Source organism: Ambystoma mexicanum, chromosome 10 (genome assembly GCF_040938575.1).
Source record: "Ambystoma mexicanum isolate Mex_15411 chromosome 10, UKY_AmexF1_1, whole genome shotgun sequence".
In the NCBI taxonomy this organism is placed as follows: domain Eukaryota; kingdom Metazoa; phylum Chordata; class Amphibia; order Caudata; family Ambystomatidae; genus Ambystoma; species Ambystoma mexicanum.
In genome coordinates this window covers 276,495,561-276,513,740 of record NC_090932.1, presented here as the reverse complement: position 1 = coordinate 276,513,740, position 18,180 = coordinate 276,495,561, and the positions used below count along the sequence as shown (strand labels likewise).

At 47.5% G+C, this 18,180-nt stretch overlaps 1 protein-coding gene across 1 annotated transcript in view; it reads right to left on the bottom strand.

Annotated features, from left to right (window-relative positions):
• The window catches only part of ARHGEF4 (Rho guanine nucleotide exchange factor 4), a 399,330-nt gene that overhangs the window by 44,952 nt on the left and 336,198 nt on the right, over positions 1-18,180 (bottom strand). The window contains exon 8 of the mRNA XM_069617840.1: positions 13,898-14,077. Within this exon, the coding sequence (XP_069473941.1) occupies positions 13,898-14,077 (180 nt within the window). The remainder of the gene's footprint in view (positions 1-13,897; positions 14,078-18,180) is intronic.

Below are 18,180 nucleotides of genomic sequence, written 5' to 3'. Positions count from 1 at the left end.
GAGGAACATTAGTCAATTCCTTCCCTAAAAGACCCGAACGCTCGTCAGTAGAAAGATTACGTGATGCAGGAGCTGTCAGAGTAGTGTTGAAAGACTCGGCACTCGTCGCTCATAGGTCAAATCTCCCCACTGGTTCTGTATGTGTGCATAGTGCATTGTTCAGCTTGAAGAGGCTGCCCGGCTTCCATACACTGAACAACATGATCCATAAAGGAGCACACTGTACTCAGCCCCACACTGATTCAAGGGCAGGTGGATAGGGTTTAAGGCCACTGTTTTAATGAACTTGGAGATATTTTGACTATTGTGTTACTTCACTTACAGTCCAAATGACACTTGGGTTGATGATTTCAAGAGTACAACAGAAGTAGATGTATTGGGCCTGATCCCTGGAACGTTTTCCTATGGGATTGCGCTATTATAAAACACTTCCATGACTCAGGCCCTTAGTATCTAATTTACATAAATTATTCTTTAAAATTGCACAAATGCAGTCTCCTTCTTGTCCCAAATCCACGCCCTTATATACCAGACCCAACATTTAGATAGTTACTTTAGCAAATAATTACTTTCACAGATGTCACCTGGCCAGAATCTAATCCCAACTCACTTCCAGCCACTAGGAAAATTTTGGGAATCTGTAAAGGCCAAATGAGGAGATTGGCGTACATGTATGTACACTGTGTGCGGTTTAGGGAATACAGGCAATGTGAGCCACCTAAAGCACTTCAACAAAAAATGCAAGGAGCTTGGGACATGTGAACCGTCAATGTGAGGGACGGAGGAACATGGGAGATTGTGAGAATCTCTGGGCAAATGGGCACACTGGGAGGAGCTTGTCTACAGCGGAAGATGGTGCAAAGAGCTCCAACATATGGATGGACAGTGTCAAGGAGCTAGGGGCAAATGTACAGGCACAGTGAGTTAACTTGGAGGAAATGACAATAATGAGCTACCTTGGCGTAAAAAGATGAGAGTAAGAGGCGCTTAACAGACTTGGACAGTGTAAGCCACTTTGAACACAGGGGGAGACAGTATGAGCCACTCTGGGCATGTTAATAATAATTTCTTAATAATAATGTGCAACGACATCTGCCTGTAACCGAAACCCTACAACAACAAAAAAGCTTGGAGGATCTTCTTTCTCTCAACTCACACCAAAAACCGAGAACGACTTACCAAAGAACATACGTAACACAAGGAACCACCTACTATTCAGGAAACTGCTCAAATCCTGGCTCTTTAATGCACAACTAGAAGAACGCCCACAGCGGCACACACATAGTTGAAACAAAGATGAGTGAAGATACTGAAACTGGATCCTGCCAAGCAATCGACTACAAACAGAATCCAAGGAAGACACCCTACGACATACCAAACTACAAACTAAGAGATAGCTATGATAGGATGACACTAAAGACTGAATGCACAGTCAGACCAAGACGGAAGGACAAGGACAATTCATCAATAGCGCCCTGACCCCCGGAATCATACCCAAGCTCCAACAGACCTCTGTCAATAGACAGGGAGGGAATAGGGGACGGCGAATCCACAGCACCAACACCAGAGGGGGGGACTAGACACACCCAACCCTATTATACGAAGTTCAAATACAATACAGTCAGGAACACGCCGTGCCATCACGCACATTAGTTAGATGGACAAGAAAGGAAAGCAGCAACTAAGCCTACCAATAGGAAGACTAGTCAAATAGAAAAAGGTCTGCTAGAACCAGGACATACAACCCACTAACCCAACTTTCAAATCTCTGCATACTTAACTCACCTGAAAATCCACGCAAACATTTCTCGGCCAGCAAACCGCATGCCCTTCACCACACTGCAACAACAACAACAAACAAACAACACATAAACCCCACCAACAGCACACAAGGCCTCGCTCCAGCCCAATACTCACACCAAAGCTCAGAACACGATGGAAACCGAACTGAAACCACCAACAGCACACCACTTCTCTCACTCTCCTTCTCCCTCTTCACCCGACTAACCTAACCCCCCCTGCCTCCTTGTTTTACAGGTTCGCCTGAGGACCAACTCCGTTGGTGACGGTGCGCGATATAAATACCTTTAACATTTAACATTTATGTAGCGCTGTCACGACGTGCTGTACATAGAACATGTGTTACATATACACATATTATTAGCCAAAGTTGGCATTCATTTAATCCGTATTAAACTATGTAAGGCTGAGTTGGCCTTGCCAGGATGTACACCCGGGCATGCAGATCACACACAGATCTCAGCAGTGAGTGTTTAATCAACTGAGCTATCATACCAGCCATGCAGCACGGGACACATGGACACACAGTTTATTGAATCTCAGAGCATATGGCCAGATAGTGACATTCGTTTGGCAAAGGGCAATACAGTGTGGAGTGTGCGAGATAGCCTGTGGGAAGTGTATGCACAACGGGTGAAAGCTTGCGACGCAGTGAGCCTGTGGGAAGTGTATGCACAACGGGTGAAAGCTTGCGACGCAGTGAGCCTGTGGGAAGTGTATGCACAACGGGTGAAAGCTTGCGACGCAGTGAGCCTGTGGGAAGTGCATGCAAAACGGGTGAAAGCTTGCGACGCAGTGTGGGCGCTTCGAGTCCTTGAACAGACGCTAGTTAAGCTGGACCCATGCTAAAATCTGAACAAACCCTCCGAAATAGGTGGGACATTTGTCATACAAGCTGCAGAACGTGTTACTTGTAGCGCAGTGACAGGCAGCACGAAGAGGCTAAGACACCCAGGTAAACCCGCGTAAAGTAGTTTGTTGCACATGAACAGAAAGAACGAGGGATGTGGGCTGGAAGTGTGGATTACTGTGGAATAGGTGCACAGACAGTGTGTATTAGCTCGGGGACATGGACAGATGGCATGCGATAAATGGCAGCACTCGGGCACATTGGGGCATAGGGGGAACCAGCGTGAAGAGCGTGGCTTGAGGCATCTGGGCAGAGAGGGTGAAGTGGCGCGAGGCACACAGACTGTCAGGGGAGCCTGAGGCGCGTGCACAGAAAGAGGATCTGGCGCTGGCATGGTTTGCAGGACTTCCTCCGCCAGGGTCTAAAGCCAGTCAAGCTTCTTGAGACCCAAACCAAGCTCCCTAGAGGCAATTCAGCGCACATTGCAAGCTCTACGAAAGGTGTACGAGGGAACTATATCACCTTCATGTGTACCCTGTAATGCTATTCAGTGTGCTCTAGTGACACGAAGGAACTATATCCCCTTCATGTGTACCCTGTAATGCTACTCAGTGTGCTCTAGTGACACGAGGGAACTATATCGCCTTCATGTGTACCCTGTAATGCTACTCAGTGTGCTCTAGTGACACGAAGGAACTATATCCCCTCTATGTGTACCCTGTAATGCTACTCAGTGTGCTCTAGTGACACGAGGGAACTATATCACCTTCATGTGTACCCTGTAATGCTACTCAGTGTGCTCTAGTGACACGAGGGAACTATATCACCTTCATGTGTACCCTGTAATGCTACTCAGTGTGCTCTAGTGACACGAGGGAACTATATCACCTTCATGTGTACCCTGTAATGCTACTCAGTGTGCTCTAGTGACACGAGGGAACTATATCACCTTCATGTGTACCCTGTAATGCTACTCAGTGTGCTCTAGTGACACGAGGGAACTATATCACCTTCATGTGTACCCTGTAATGCTAGTCAGTGTGCTCTAGTGACACGAGGGAACTATATCCCCTTTATGTGTACCCTGTAATCCTACTCAGTGTGCTCTAGTGACACGATGGAACTATATCACCTTCATGTGTACCCAGTAATGCTACTCAGTGTGCGCTAGTGACACGAGGGAACTATATCCCCTCTATATGTACCCTGTAATGCTACTCAGTGTGCTCTAGTGACACGAGGGAACTATATCACCTTCATGTGTACCCAGTAATGCTACTCAGTGTGCTCTAGTGACACGAGGGAACTATATCCCCTTCATGTGTACCCTATAATGCTACTCAGTGTGCTCTAGTGACACGAGGGAACTATATCGCCTTCATGTGTACCCAGTAATGCTACTCAGTGTGCTCTAGTGACACGAGGGAACTATATCCCCTCTATGTGTACCCTGTAATGCTACTCAGTGTGCTCTAGTGACACGAGGGAACTATATCACCTTCATGTGTACCCTGTAATGCTACTCAGTGTGCTCTAGTGACACGAGGGAACTATATCACCTTCATGTGTACCCTGTAATGCTACTCAGTGTGCTCTAGTGACACGAGGGAACTATATCACCTTCATGTGTACCCTGTAATGCTACTCAGTGTGCTCTAGTGACACGAGGGAACTATATCACCTTCATGTGTACCCTGTAATGCTACTCAGTGTGCTCTAGTGACACGAGGGAACTATATCACCTTCATGTGTACCCTGTAATGCTACTCAGTGTGCTCTAGTGACACGAGGGAACTATATCACCTTCATGTGTACCCTGTAATGCTACTCAGTGTGCTCTAGTGACACGAGGGAACTATATCACCTTCATGTGTACCCTGTAATGCTACTCAGTGTGCTCTAGTGACACGAGGGAACTATATCACCTTCATGTGTACCCTGTAATGCTACTCAGTGTGCTCTAGTGACACGATGGAACTATATCACCTTCATGTGTACCCAGTAATGCTACTCAGTGTGCGCTAGTGACACGAGGGAACTATATCCCCTTTATGTGTACCCTGTAATGCTACTCAGTGTGCTCTAGTGACACGAAGGAACTATATCCCCTTTATGTGTACCCTGTAATGCTACTCAGTGTGCTCTAGTGACACGAGGGAACTATATCACCTTCATGTGTACCCTGTAATGCTACTCAGTGTGCTCTAGTGACACGAGGGAACTATATCACCTTCATGTGTACCCTGTAATGCTACTCAGTGTGCTCTAGTGACACGAGGGAACTATATCACCTTCATGTGTACCCTGTAATGCTACTCAGTGTGCTCTAGTGACACGAGGGAACTATATCACCTTCATGTGTACCCTGTAATGCTACTCAGTGTGCTCTAGTGACACGAGGGAACTATATCACCTTCATGTGTACCCTGTAATGCTACTCAGTGTGCTCTAGTGACACGAGGGAACTATATCCCCTTTATGTGTACCCTGTAATGCTACTCAGTGTGCTCTAGTGACACGATGGAACTATATCACCTTCATGTGTACCCAGTAATGCTACTCAATGTGCGCTAGTGACACGAGGGAACTATATCCCCTTTATGTGTACCCTGTAATGCTACTCAGTGTGCTCTAGTGACACGAAGGAACTATATCCCCTTCATGTGTACCCAGTAATGCTACTCAGTGTGCTCTAGTGACACGAGGGAACTATATCCCCTTCATGTGTACCCTGTAATGCTACTCAGTGTGCTCTAGTGACACGAGGGAACTATATCACCTTCATGTGTACCCTGTAATGCTACTCAGTGTGCTCTAGTGACACGAGGGAACTATATCACCTTCATGTGTACCCTGTAATGCTACTCAGTGTGCTCTAGTGACACGAGGGAACTATATCACCTTCATGTGTACCCTGTAATGCTACTCAGTGTGCTCTAGTGACACGAGGGAACTATATCACCTTCATGTGTACCCTGTAATGCTACTCAGTGTGCTCTAGTGACACGAGGGAACTATATCCCCTTTATGTGTACCCTGTAATGCTACTCAGTGTGCTCTAGTGACACGATGGAACTATATCACCTTCATGTGTACCCAGTAATGCTACTCAGTGTGCGCTAGTGACACGAGGGAACTATATCCCCTTTATGTGTATCCTGTAATGCTACTCAGTGTGCTCTAGTGACACGAGGGAACTATATCCCCTTTATGTGTACCCTGTAATGCTACTCAGTGTGCTCTAGTGACACGAGGGAACTATATCACCTTCATGTGTACCCTGTAATGCTACTCAGTGTGCTCTAGTGACACGAGGGAACTATATCACCTTCATGTGTACCCTGTAATGCTACTCAGTGTGCTCTAGTGACACGAGGGAACTATATCACCTTCATGTGTACCCTGTAATGCTACTCAGTGTGCTCTAGTGACACGAGGGAACTATATCACCTTCATGTGTACCCTGTAATGCTACTCAGTGTGCTCTAGTGACACGAGGGAACTATATCCCCTTCATGTGTACCCTGTAATGCTACTCAGTGTGCTCTAGTGACACGATGGAACTATATCACCTTCATGTGTACCCAGTAATGCTACTCAGTGTGCGCTAGTGACACGAGGGAACTATATCCCCTCTATATGTACCCTGTAATGCTACTCAGTGTGCTCTAGTGACACGAAGGAACTATATCCCCTTCATGTGTACCCTGTAATGCTACTCAGTGTGCTCTAGTGACACGAGGGAACTATATCACCTTCATGTGTACCCTGTAATGCTACTCAGTGTGCTCTAGTGACACGAGGGAACTATATCACCTTCATGTGTACCCTGTAATGCTACTCAGTGTGCTCTAGTGACGCAGCCAGTTTGTAAGAGCGCTATTCAAATAAATACATATATTGGGAAAGCGTTGGTATAGGGTCAGTCAGAAACATGTCAGAAAGTCTCAATGGGCAGGAGCAGCAAGGTACAAAAAGGGTCAAATGTTGGGGGGGGGGAGGGGCGGGGGGCAGGGGGGGTCAATTGTGCTGTGGTGTCATTAGCATCCAAGTTTTCTGTTTAGTCCCCAAGTCTCCTACTGCCATTACATACATGTGGACCTGGTGACGCGCCTACATGTAAATCTTCCTCCTCCATACTCCATGCAAACCTCATGTGGCTGAGTCCTTCCCGCCGCGTTAGCTCCTAGAAAGGCTGAGCCTTGCCATCCCTCTTCTTATCAGTGCGCGCGGTGCAGCCTGGATATGGTGCGGTGCAGACTGGGTATGGTGCGGTGCAGCCTGGATATGGTGCAGTGCAGCTTGGATATGTCGCGGCGCAGCCGGGATATGGTGCGGTGCAGCTTGGATATGGCGCAGTGCAGCTTGCATATAGGGCGGTGCAGCTTGGATAGGGCGCAGCGCAGCCTGGATATGGGGCGGCACAGCCTGGATATGGCGCGGCGCAGCCTGGATATGGTGCAGTGCAGCTGGATATGGTGCGGCACAGCCTGGATATGGTGCGGCGCAGCCTGGATATGGTGCGGCGCAGCCTGGATATGGTGCAGCGCAGCAGGGATATGGTGCAGCGCAGCAGGGATATGGTGCAGTGCAGCCTGGATATGGCGCGGTGTAGCCTGGACATGGCGCAGTGCAGCCTGGACATGGTGCGGCGCAGCCTGGATATGGTGAACTACCCCGAGACGAGGGATGTTGCCCCAGAACCTGGGAACACTGAGGGGACTGTTTGCACGCGTGCCCTTCAGTGGTCACCCTGGAAAGGTTCCTGGGACTTATACATCACTAATCCTGCTTCAGGGACCCCGAGACTGTCCTGATGACAGAACTAACACGAGGAGCAAGATCCCATGAAGGGACCTAGTCTTATTAGCCCAGTCACTCATGCTGCCGGCATCTTAGTGCACAGAAAACCCCCAGCCACATTTGGCTGACGCGGGATACGCCATAATCACAAGCCTGTACAATGCATTAAGTCTGGGAGTTCATATACAGTGTGCTTGTCCTGACTACTGCACCCCCTCTCCTGACTGCCCCCCTTTTCAGGTAACTCTTCGAAACGTCCAGGGGCTCCTGTCCTCTCCCCAGGTGCGGACTTCACCCTTAATGTGTGTGCATGCATGGGCCGCCCCTTGTCTCAGCCCCAAGGGCGAAGACCCCCGCTACGACATGGCAGCGTGTTACTACGGCCATACAGGTGTACCATTACTGCTAAACTCGCCGAATTGCGACGTATGACTACTCCCCACTTTCAAGACCCATAGGTCTTCATTGGGACTTGGAGGTATTACTGACGTAGGTACTTCTGCCAGAGGTAACTCCTCAACTTCTGGGGTATTTACCTGCACGCACGTGCTGGAGCCATTTCCTCCTACTGTGCGCCAAACAGAAAGTAAACCAATGAAGGCCCGTTTTTTCAGTTACTACCAAACTCGCAATGAGAACCGCTGGCGATATTAACATTCGGGTGGTCATTTTGTAAATGGCACTGGGGGGATTCAATGCATTCATACTTTTGAGCAAAAAGACCCAATTGGGAACGTTTTTCAACTGCACTATAAAGTGAATAAGAAAGAGGCAAAATCGCCTTTACACCACCTTTTTGCTCTTCATTTTGAAAATGGTGCAAATGCCACCTGCCATTTACGCACAGCAGACACTATTCACAATGGCCAATGCATTACCGCCAGCATCACATTCAGATGCTAGTGGTAATGAAGGCAGAGCCGATGGGGGGCAGAGCAGTAAGTCCACTCCGTGCCTCCGACCCGATTTACAAATCCACGAAAATCTGGTGCAAAGTTGAGACCATGGATACAACTTTTTCGCATACATTTTACTGCTTGAAAATGTTCACCAGCTCCAATATTTTGCACTATTTGGTGTTGCATCCTATCTGGTTTGAAATATTAAGGAGTTGCAGCAACTTCTCTGCTAACTCAGAAGAGCACAGGAGTTGCCACAGCTATTGTACTGTTTTTGGGGTTGCATTCCATCTGGTTTGAAATGTTAAGGAGTTGCAGCAACTCCTCTTTTCACTCAGAAGAGCACAGGAGTTGCCACAGCTATTGTACTGTTTTTGGGGTTGCATTCCATCTGGTTTGAAATGTTAAGGAGTTGCAGCAACTCCTCTTTTAACTCAGAAGAGCACAGGAGTTGCCACAGCTATTGTACTATTTTTGGGGTTGTATTCCATCTGGTTTGAAATGTTAGGGAGTTGCAGCAACTCCTCTTTTAACTCAGAAGAGCGGAGGAGTTGCCACAGCTATTGTACTATTTTTGGGGTTGCATTCCATCTGGTTTGAAATGTTAAGGAGTTGCAGCAACTCCTCTTTTAACTCAGAAGAGCGGAGGAGTTGCCACAGCTATTGTACTATTTTTGGGGTTGTATTCCATCTGGTTTGAAATGTTAGGGAGTTGCAGCAACTCCTCTTTTAACTCAGAAGAGCGGAGGAGTTGCCACAGCTATTGTACTATTTTTGGGGTTGCATCCTATCTGGTTTGAAATGTTAGGGAGTTGCAGCAACTCCTCTTTTAACTCAGAAGAGCGGAGGAGTTGCCACAGCTATTGTACTATTTTTGGGGTTGCATCCTATCTGGTTTGAAATCTTAAGGAGTTGCAGCAACTTCTCTGCTAACTCAGAAGAGCACAGGAGTTGCCACAGCTATTGTACTGTTTTTGGGGTTGCATTCCATCTGGTTTGAAATGTTAAGGAGTTGCAGCAACTCCTCTTTTAATTCAGAAGAGCACAGGAGTTACCACAGCTATTGTACTATTTTTGGGGTTGCATCCTACCTGGTTTGAAATCTTAAGGAGTTGCAGCAACTTCTCTGCTAACTCAGAAGAGCACAGGAGTTGCCACAGCTATTGTACTGTTTTTGGGGTTGTATTCCATCTGGTTTGAAATGTTAGGGAGTTGCAGCAACTCCTCTTTTAACTCAGAAGAGCGGAGGAGTTGCCACAGCTATTGTACTATTTTTGGGGTTGCATTCCATCTGGTTTGAAATGTTAAGGAGTTGCAGCAACTCCTCTTTTAACTCAGAAGAGCGGAGGAGTTGCCACAGCTATTGTACTATTTTTGGGGTTGTATTCCATCTGGTTTGAAATGTTAGGGAGTTGCAGCAACTCCTCTTTTAACTCAGAAGAGCGGAGGAGTTGCCACAGCTATTGTACTATTTTTGGGGTTGCATCCTATCTGGTTTGAAATCTTAAGGCGTTGCAGCAACTCCTCTGCTCTTCAACTCAGAAGACTCCTTCACTCATGCTGCCAACAAAAAGTCTGAGCTCATTTGTAAGCCCATTTCCTTTAACCAGCTTGCTTGAAATATTTAGAATTCCTAGTTTCTGCGACATTCCAACCAAACCTCAGAAAGCATCAAGGTGTACGTGTGCGAGATATGATGCATGGTGCATGACTCACACCTGGACATCGTAATGCTAATAACTTCCATGTTCTTAATCATAACTCGCTGGTAGCCAAAGGGTCAAATGTCTTCTGCGGCAAAACCTAAAAGGCCCTGGTTATGCTGCCGAATGAAAGGAGGTCTTTAAACTGGAGAAAACAAAGAACGCTGCCTGTGAAGCAACAGCGCTCTGATGTGTGGCATACATGTGTCATGTGTGTGAAATCCAGAAGGGCCACATAATGGATAGCTAAAACCAACACCACTCAACCTGAATTTCTGGCATAGCCGTGTTGGAGGCATTTAAAAGGTTTCGGTCTATTTGACCAAAAGAAATTGACCTTTTCCAATTCCAATTTTTGTTCTTTTTTTGTTCAAAAATGCGGGGGGAGACCCCCACGACCCTCCACTTCCCCCCACCTTAACCTATTCCATTACCCCACACCACATATATATTTAGTTCAAATTGACCGAAATTCCCCCAAAAAACGAACAAAAATATTCAGTCAAATAAAAAAATTCAATCTGGTTTGCCATCAAGTATGCTAATACCATATAAAAGGCTGTTATATAAGTACATACATATGGGCTCACCTTCTTCACCAGGGCCAATGGCAAAATTTCAACCATGTACTCTTGGTAAGACTTTCTCCTAGCTACCTGCAGAATTTCAAAATTGTCTCCTGGGAACCCTAAATGAGCAATCATGAATGATCCAGGAACCAGAGGTCAACATCAACGATTAATGGCAAGGGCAGAGAGCCCCTGTTGCCTGCCGAAAAGGAAGGTTTAATCAGACCTTGCATGGAACTCATTCTATCAACAAAGGACAAAAATAGAATATCTTGAAATGACTGAAAGGTGAAGTTGGTGCAAAGCACATCCAAAGATTTTGTTGCGATGACACCACATGCAACTTTTTCCAAGCTATTCATCTGTGGTGGTCTAGAACAGCTCATTGCCAAATGAAAGGTCGATTACCTTTTCTTGTACTTAGTTGGCAAAGTTGAATGAATAGAGACAGACCTAGGGCCTCACTACACCCACCACCAATTATACCCCGGCCACCATTTTAACATGGTCTTTGGCTAAAATAAGAAGCAGGGGGGCAGCCTACATGCCCTTGACCACCATGGCCTGCAGCTCCGCTGCTTTAGACTGGTGGAGAATAGGGATGACATCTTTGAGGGAACTCCACTTTTTGCTCTTACAGTCAGCCAGGATGTCATCTGTGCTAGCCTGGTAGGAGTGAGGCTTTGCCTACAGCACCAAGGAACTTCACCTTCTTGGCCCACCCGAATGAAGTTGAAGATTAGGGGCTCTTACTCCACTTTAATGCTGCTGGTCCCTGACCTGGGGACTGATTAGTGGTACAGTTCTCGTCTTTGCAAAGAGTTCCAGGATTTGAGTCAATCCCGCTGTTGCCTATTGCAGAGAAGAGTGAAACTTCTGCCAAACCTATGAGGCCACTTTAGGAATATCTGACAGCTGGAGAGCTCCTGGCTTCCATGGACCTCTGGAGAGGAAACGTATTATGACATATTATTTCTATCTATGAAGGCAGGGAGCCTCATCCTTCAACATGTCATCCAAAATGCCATGGAATAACTCGGCTTTAGAAAGAGTTTGATTCTCAGGGTCCTTGTCTTCCACTTCCTCTCTGCCTACAGCTCTTGGGGAGAGGGCAGCAGAGGTGGCATGCAAAGAGCAGAAAAGTCAGCTGTGGCAATGCAGGAATCAGTACTGTTACTTGATCAGAAAGCAGAACCATGGGAGCTCAGGCGGACACCCAATCCATGGACACAGAAAGCAGCTGAAAAATCAAATATTTAAAGAAATCTCTCATAAGCTCTGAAGTCAAAACCTTGGTCACAGTATCTAGCATAGCAGATTTGGGCAGATCTGTCTAGATAAAAGGGGCCAGGATGGTGCCAGAAGGCTCAAACTCTAAGACTTATTGGCCTTGTAATAAAGGCAGATGTCCTTGTTGGAGGGGGGAAGTGTGCAGGACTGAGAAAAAAGAGCTTAGGTAGTTGGAGGGGTGCTAGCATGTCGAAGGGTACCAGGGACTCCTGAGATGGGCTGCCTAAAGAATACCTACAAGAACATAGTAATTGAACACTGGATGGGCTCACCTGTGCTGACCCCCTTTTCTTCCAGACCTAGGTCCTATATATCTTGGAAGGGCTGGACCAAGTGATTAATGGTCAGATCCGTGAAGAACCATGCAAAGGAGCACAAACCCTTATCAGTATTATTTTAGCGCTCAACCCCACAGGTTCAGCTAGGACCGAGAAAACCCATTATTCCTGGGAAGGCTGGACTGGTTACTCCAAGATTCAAGGTATTGTCACTTAATCTGAAGGCTTTTTCGGCTGGACATTTGCAATTGTGACCAACAACATCCACTTCCTCCATTCTCCCCCCCTCTCTCTCTCTTTCTCCCTCTCTCTCTCTCTGTCTTCCCATCATCTGGTACCGAGGAGTCTCATGATTAGCGGCACACGCAGGTTCTGGGGTTCTGGATTTGGATGTGTTACTGCCGTGGTGGTGATGGGGTTCTGCTACAGACCTGGAATTCTGGGGACCGCTATGAAGAGGGCTTGCTAACCCCAGAATCCAAGAGAGGAACTGAGATAATAGCATTGATGGGATACTGTGGCTTAGGTCTCAGGCTTAAATAAGGACTTGGAACCCTGTACATTGACTGCCTGAGATTTAATGACTGGCGAGGAAAGGCTTGGGGGGAGGAATGGGCAAATACGCCCCCTCATGCCTTTAGGCCTTATCTTTTGGACACACTTTAGTGGTCTTGGAGCCAAGGGGAAATTCTGGTTCAGAATAGAGTTTGTGGTCACATCAGAATGTAAAGTCACAGTGAACCTCAGCTTGTAATGGTGTCAGTATCTGGCTACATGGGATTTGGCATCAACAAGCAAACTGACCCAGTGTTAGGCGGGCAACTAACATCATGGCTGCTCCATCGGAGGAGCTACTACAGACCATCTCCCTTGCAGCCAGACATAGCATTCATTGCCAGAGGAGGAGTCCAGGGAGAAAGCTGGAGTGATGCCTAAGTGCCAGGGGACAGAAGAAGAGAAAGGCAAGCTGCAGCGAGATATTTTGGATTATTCTGAGCAGAAGAAAAGGACTAAAGTTTGCGGAGCCAGCCGGTGGGGCCTATACTTGTGCATGAATACTGATCTGCTTAGCATTGGTGTGTAGGGGCAGGTTTTGGACCACTGCTCTGCTGTCAGGACATCTCATGGGTCTGGAGGAAGAGGGTTCTCGACGTACCAGTACCCAAGTTACAGGCGTCAAGCTCGGCTGAAAGACTCTGCCTTTCATCCTCCTGAAGTCAATAAAAGGAATATTTTTGAGTGGTGAAAGTAATAGCATCGATCATTTAAGTGTCAAAAGACCATTCCATTTGTCATGTGTGCTATATAAATAGTTATTTTTATTTTCATAAATATTATACAATAGGCAGAATGCAAAAAAGGGGAACTAAACATGCTGGAAAATAAAATGACACAATATAATTGTGTAAAGGTGTCCTGCAGCAGTGTGGCACTGCTCTCCAGCACTAGTGTTAGATTGAATCCAAAGACCACATGAGCTACTGATGCCAGTGTAGCCTGGATCCCACCCTTGATTGAACCTCATGGCCCATGCTTGAGCAATAGCATTGAACCTCATAGCCTATGCTTGAGGAATAGCTTTGAGCCTCATGCCCCATGCTTGAGGAATAGCATTGAACCTCATGGTCCATGCTTGAGGAATAGCATTGAAACTCATGACCCATGCTTGAGGAATAGCAGAGCCGCCCTTTGGGCATTGACTTACATATTCCAGGAAGCAGCAGCCCAGCTCGCTTGCGTGCGGCTGATCCTTGTTGAACTGCTTCTCCAGAACCTTCAGGAACTTCCGCTGGAACTTGTAGATGTCCTCGATGTTGCCGAAGATGGTGCGCAGCTGCTCCTCTGTGAACATGTCGGCCCTTTTGCGGCACTGCTTGACATAACCCTGCAAAGGACAAAGCAGTCAGAGGTCACTTACTGGTCTGTGGGCAGGTGGTCTTGGAAGTTCCTATTGTGACCATTGGCTATCCCCCAAGACATGTTCATTAACTTGCCTGTGTCCTTAATTCATCCCTCCTGTTTAAGAATGGGTCTGCCCCGATCCCGTCAGCAGGCATACAGTGAATAGCAAGCTCCAGGCAGTGGCCGGTCCCCATCAGGTACCCTCCCACGCCTCCCACTCACCCACGTACACAAAAGGGCCCCAAGCAGTGTGTACTGGAAGCTACTCATTGCATTCACCTATAGACAGTGGCACACACCTACAAACACGAACTGATGTAGACTGTATGAGTTCATGTTGTCAGACCCAATGTTCTTTCCTCCTAGAATGAGACCTCTGTGATTGTTGCTGTTTCTGAACTGGTTTACCCAACTTTTTCCCTAATGGTTCATAATCTGAGGCTCCATCGGGCACGTGAAAACTCTATATGCCCCACGGTGGGGCCCAAGTCCCAAGGATCAGGGAACACTCTGTTTCTCCTTCAGCCAATCTACTTGAAGTCTCCTTCACAGCAGGCTGCTCAGGGACTTCTAGTTAGTGGCAGTCTTTTTAGAATTCTGGGGGTCTGGTGGGGCGTGGCATGCAGCAGCCCAAGGGTGTCCCCACCAGAAACCCTCAGATAAAATCTAGTACCGAGTCCAATGGGCAGACGTTGCTCCTGTGCTCCTTGATCCACAGACCGACTGGTTGGAAGACTCATCTAGGGCCGTTGGTGGTCCTCTTGGTCAGAGGCGGTAGCCTAGCATTTCCATGCTGGACTGCCCTTGTGGAAGCATCCAGACTGATATGCAAATGCACTTTCTCCTCTGTGAAAGGTACAGCAAGCTACAGCCTGATTTAAATTCCAAGCTGGCCACAGATCGGGATATTACAGCCTGTGTTCATTCGTGGCTAAGAGGTTCTCACATTTTGCGCATTTCACCCTAAGTGTGTTGTGGTGATCTAGATGCGGGACCCCTGTTCTCCGTTGCCTGGAGAGTCAGGTGCACCTCACTGGTGATGCCCAATAGTCATAAACACGCGCCTGCTGTGCCTGCTTGCACCCGTGTTCAGAGGAGACTGTGCAGCATGCCAGTCCTGGGCTGCCCCAGACTGATATGCAAATGGGCCTTCTCCTCTGTGAAAGATACTGTGAGCTAAATGTGATTAAGACTTTCCCAAGTGTGCCGTATCCCACTCGCCTATGATAGCTCCTGTTCTTTCTTGGTTGAGAATTATCTGACATTTTGTGCATCACTCCAAACATTTGGAAACATAGAGCCCAGCTTTTAACTTGTATGCAGACGAGGAAGATTCCTTCCTTCCTTCCTTCCTTCCTTCCTTCCTTCCTTCCTTCCTTCCTTCCTTCCTTCCTTCCTTCCTTCCTTCCTTCCTTCCTTCCTTCCTTCCTTCCTTCCTTCCTTCCTTCCTTCCTTCCTTCCTTCCTTCCTTCCTTCCTTCCTTCCTTCCTTCCTTCCTTCCTTCCTTCCTTCCTTCCTTCCTTCCTTCCTTCCTTCCTTCCTTCCTTCCTTCCTTCCTTCCTTCCTTCCTTCCTTCCTTCCTTCCTTCCTTCCTTCCTTCCTTCCTTCCTTCCTTCCTTCCTTCTCTTTCTCCTCTTTCTCTGCAGATAAACCACACTTGCTCTGTGAAAATAGCTGCTATTTTCCTTCTGGGAGTTTTTTTTTAACCCCGCCCTCATCACCCGCCAATCTCTTTATTTCAGATGTGGCTCTACTGAGTTGTAATCACGATAAACACTGAAAAGCTTAAAACACATTTTTGCTAATGTGTAGCGAGGACAAAGGTTCAGGCTGACCTGCAACAATCCGTGAAGTGTTTGTGAGGTACTTGATGACACTTGTAGAGAATAGACAACAATAACGTGTTATAGCTTAAGCCAAGTCACGCATAACTGAAATAACATGTATGACCACGAACCACACAGATAAAACAGCCAAAGGGAAGATGCATTCAAGTGCTCAGTTAGGAACTTCAGGTAATGCGTCTTGGTGTGTTTATGTCTTTCTTGCAAGGGGCACGTCCTCCTTCTGCTGAAAGGCCGGCTATCTAGCTCTGCACAGTGTCTCCAGCTAGAGGCGCTTTCCATTGGACAGAGAGAGCTCACAGAACCACCCTGGAGGTGCAGACTAGAAAGCAAGGGCTGATTGCAACTTGTTCTCCCTGCAAAGCAAGCAGGCAGGCAGCAGGGTGGTCTTGCCAGAATGTCCTCCCTGCCAGATAACTGCTTCCACGTGATCTCACAGCTCTGATCCCAAAGCAAAGACTCAGGGGTGGGATCCTAACAGGGCCTGAGACATGAAGGACATCTGCCCAGGGTCATTTTGCCTTGGAATGTAAAATGTGTGGCAGCACTGATCAGATTCGGCCGGAGGAGGTTTCATGCATGCAGGATGCGATGAGAGTGCCGCACAATGCAGCCCTCTTTTGTGTGTTATACGGTTCTCATGTGAGTCAATGGTAAGGTGCACACACTACTCAGAGCGGTATCACTTTAGTTGGAAGGGATTATGTCTCCCTTAGTGAGATGGTTGGGTAAACTAGGTGTGACCTCTTCAGATGGGTGTAAAGAACCACTCCCTTTTGGAGTGAATGGTCTTTTTCAGGAGATTGAGGAAGGAACCGAGGTACAGACAGGAGAGCGGTGGTGAGAACTTACCAGCGCCTGCTTTGCCAATGATTCCTGTCAGATGGTGAGACAGTGTTTACCCTACATGCCTGTAGTTTGGTGATATAGCATCGCCAGAAGCGCAACCTGGCCTGGAAACAGAGCCCTATTCATACAATCAGAACAGCAACCAATGGTCAGAAGCAGCCGGCCCTCCACAATCCCCAAGTTAAGGTGTGAGTTAAAGTCAGAAGCCAGGAATGGGGTACCGTTCCTGCTTGCTGAGAAAGATCCAGAAGGTAAAGCTCTAAACTTAGGGGGTATCATGTGTTCTGGATCTTCACAGCCAGAACGAGTTCAGGCACATTCCATCTCTGCAATAAAGTCTAAGACCAGGTTGCTGGATCCTTGGAGACGCAAGACCATGCCCCGCTATTCTAGCACTCTCTTTTGAAAATGGGTGGCGCATCAAATAGAGGCGTAAAAGGAAGGCGTATTGCAATGTTGCCTCCATTTAGCCCTCCAGCCCATTTTCAAGTGGTGATGAGGGGTAGTGTGGCCGTAGGGCGCGCCGCTGTGCATTGCTCCTCCGTCTCACACCTTGCGATTCGCGCCTTCATGACATTTCCATGCTAGTGGATTCCTACGGAGTGCGCCTTGTTTTAGCCCCCGCTAAAGACCAGGTGGATTCCACAGGAATCATCAGTAAATGCCGGCTGCAAAGCAGGCGTTGACTTTTGAAGAAGTAGGACAGGCAAAATGAAAGAGTAAAAGCGAGTTCACCTCGCTTCACTCTTTCCTCTTCCCCTCTGCCTTGTGAATGTTTAAAATGGCATACAGGGATCCCCAAAGCATGCAAGTGCTAACACTGGTGCCCCCCTGCATGCAATAAACAACATTCAATAAAACCTAAGGCTGCACGTGTTGTGGGGAAATGGTTGCTATTTAATGAGCTTATCTCTGTGAATGATGGCAGGAGCAGGAGGCTAGTGGCCAATCACAGCCCTCAGCCAGGAACTGTCCGTTCTCTACTTCCCAACACTGGCTTCATTCAGGAGGTGGGGTCATCAGGAAGTGAGTGTAGGAAAGGGCAGCATATTTCGAATCTCTGTAAGTAAGCTACACACCCTTATCGAGGTGGGGTTGGTTTGGCTGGCCTGTTGAAGCCTGCCAGCACTACTGGTAGAGAATACATCCTGCTGCTTGCAGGGGACAGTACCAATTATCTAGAAGCCTGCAGCCTTAAAGTTGATTAGCGCATAGTCTGATGCTGGCACTTTGTTGCAGCTTTTCGGGTGGGTACGGTTACCATGGAGCTCTTTTCCGATTGGGCACAGCGGTTTCAGTGGCGGAATGAACTATTCATGTCACGGCTGCAGGGGTGTGTCATGTGGGAATTGTACAGAGCACCTCTGCCGTTTACACATCCTCTGGGAACTGG